The following is a 1,944-nucleotide window of genomic DNA, read 5'->3' as shown; positions in this document are numbered from 1 at the left end:
AGTGTAACTTTTTTCCTTCTTTTTATATTCCTGCAGCAAAAAGACTCACACATCCCATTCAGCTAAAGAAAACAGGTTTTGGGCATTTCCCCTTTAGGAGTTTCAGAAGAACTGTGGTAAAAATATTTTAAGCATTTTAAAGTAAAAATTATTTTAGTTAAGGTAACACACGTGTGGACTAATTGTCCCCCAAAGTCCTGTTTTGAGCCAGACCTTCATGTGAACTGACCGTGGAAAGCAGAGAACACAAGACATAAAAACAAAACAGGTTTTTAATCAATATTTTATTCTGAAAGGATTGATCTAAGGTTATAAGCAGTTTATAAAAGTTTATTTTCACATCACCTACTGCTGCTACAGTTTATGCACACAAGGCATAATGAGATCCATGCACATTTGCCAACATAATCCACCACTAACATTTCACACTTTACATTCCCTGTTCGAGCTCATCGTGTGTTTTTCTTTAGAGGTAAATACTACGTGATTATAATTTTACACATTCATGGATCCTGAACCACATTCTCCCTCTTGTGCACACTTCTAACGTGTCTGCCGAGAGACTCCATCCATTTGAAGGATTTGCCACAGCAGTTACACACAAAGCGTTTCCCCTCGGTGTGGATCGTCTGGTGTCTGTTCAGAGCGCTCGTCGTGATGAAGGTCTTGCTGCATATTTCACACCTGTACGGCCTCTCTCCCGTGTGAGTCCTGATGTGAGCTGCCAGGTGGGAGCAGTTACTGAAGCGTTTTTCACAGACAGAGCAGCTGTAGGGTTTGTCTTTGCCCTCCTCGTTGCCGTGGAGGTGGTGGTGATGGTGGTAATGGTGGAAATGTAAGGCTTGGTCCTGCAGACTGGCTTTCAGACTGGAAGGAGAGGAGATGAAGTCTTTGATGTCTGACTCGAGGGCTTCGAGCTGGTCAGCATCGTGACCCATCCAGAAGTCCCTGTGGCTCTTCTGCTGCTCCTCCTTTTTGACCTCTGAAGTCTCTGGATGCTCCTCATCCATCTGCCCCAGGCTGCTGCCTCCATCCTCCTCCTCTTCCTCGCACTGCTCAGGCTCGGCCTCAGGCTCAGAAGCATCCACTGCAGGGTCTGACTGAAGAGGAGGAGGAGGAGGAGAAGGACGGTGGCGGTGATAGGTTTGCTGCAGCAGCTGGGCTGCAAGACATTTGTCTGATGGAGGCTCTGAGCAAAAGACAAAAGACGCCGGAGTTATTCATTTTTAACTCAATATACAGACATTATAAGGAAAAGCTGCACGGGTTTGGCTATAAAGCGGGTTTAATTCAAACCTACCTGCCTTGAGAAGCTTCAGCTCCAATCTGAGACGGCTGATTTCCAGATCTTTTGAACGACAGAGCTCCTCTTTGTATTCGGCTATTGTCTTTTCAACCGCTCCAAATATCTCCTCCGCGGCCACCATCAGCCTCTCGCTCAGAAAAGCTTTCAGTGAATGCATCCTGGACGTTTAGACGGGAGGCTGCCAGCTCTCGGTGGCTCCTGAACACGTATTTGTGCGGGTCCGTGAACGTCACGCTTGGATTGTAAACATGGACATGAAACTAGTGAGGTGAGAAATGTGCAACACGAGAAAACAGCGCCACCTTCTGGCTTGGAGGACAAGAATAAACGTTACGCCTTGATGATAAAATAAAAAAATATCCTTTACTATGATTTCTGTTCTATTTAAATATTATAAACAGTGCTGTTAAAAAGAATTTTCCCCTTTTTTGAATATTTGTGACACTTACATTTTTTAATATCAATGCTAATAAAATATGTCCTTCTTCAGAACACCAGTGTGCTTGAACTTCAGCACAGAAAAGAAAGCCTGATTTGAGTGTCGGTGTGATGTTCTTTTTATGAAATGCTGTTTTAATTTTATGTCAGATGTAACAGGACTCAAACCCTCTACAAAGCTCAGCTTTTGTCTCATCAGT

At 44.0% G+C, this 1,944-nt stretch overlaps 1 protein-coding gene across 1 annotated transcript; it reads right to left on the bottom strand.

Annotated features, from left to right (window-relative positions):
• Positions 1-271: 271 nt before the first annotated feature.
• LOC102194531 (zinc finger protein 391-like) lies at positions 272-1,575 on the bottom strand. Its single transcript, XM_005731894.1, has 2 exons — positions 1,301-1,575; positions 272-1,189 (listed from the first exon to the last, which is right to left on the bottom strand). The coding sequence occupies exons 1-2, from the start codon at positions 1,461-1,463 to the stop codon at positions 504-506; spliced, it is 849 nt and encodes a 282-aa protein (XP_005731951.1). The 5' UTR covers positions 1,464-1,575; the 3' UTR covers positions 272-503.
• Positions 1,576-1,944: the final 369 nt, after the last annotated feature.

Source organism: Pundamilia nyererei, unplaced genomic scaffold, assembly GCF_000239375.1.
Source record: "Pundamilia nyererei isolate P.nyererei 1_Seehausen unplaced genomic scaffold, PunNye1.0 scaffold00045, whole genome shotgun sequence".
Classification (NCBI taxonomy): Eukaryota; Metazoa; Chordata; class Actinopteri; order Cichliformes; family Cichlidae; genus Pundamilia; species Pundamilia nyererei.
The sequence above is the reverse complement of the archived record's forward strand: the minus strand, read 5'-3'. Positions and strand labels throughout refer to the sequence as shown.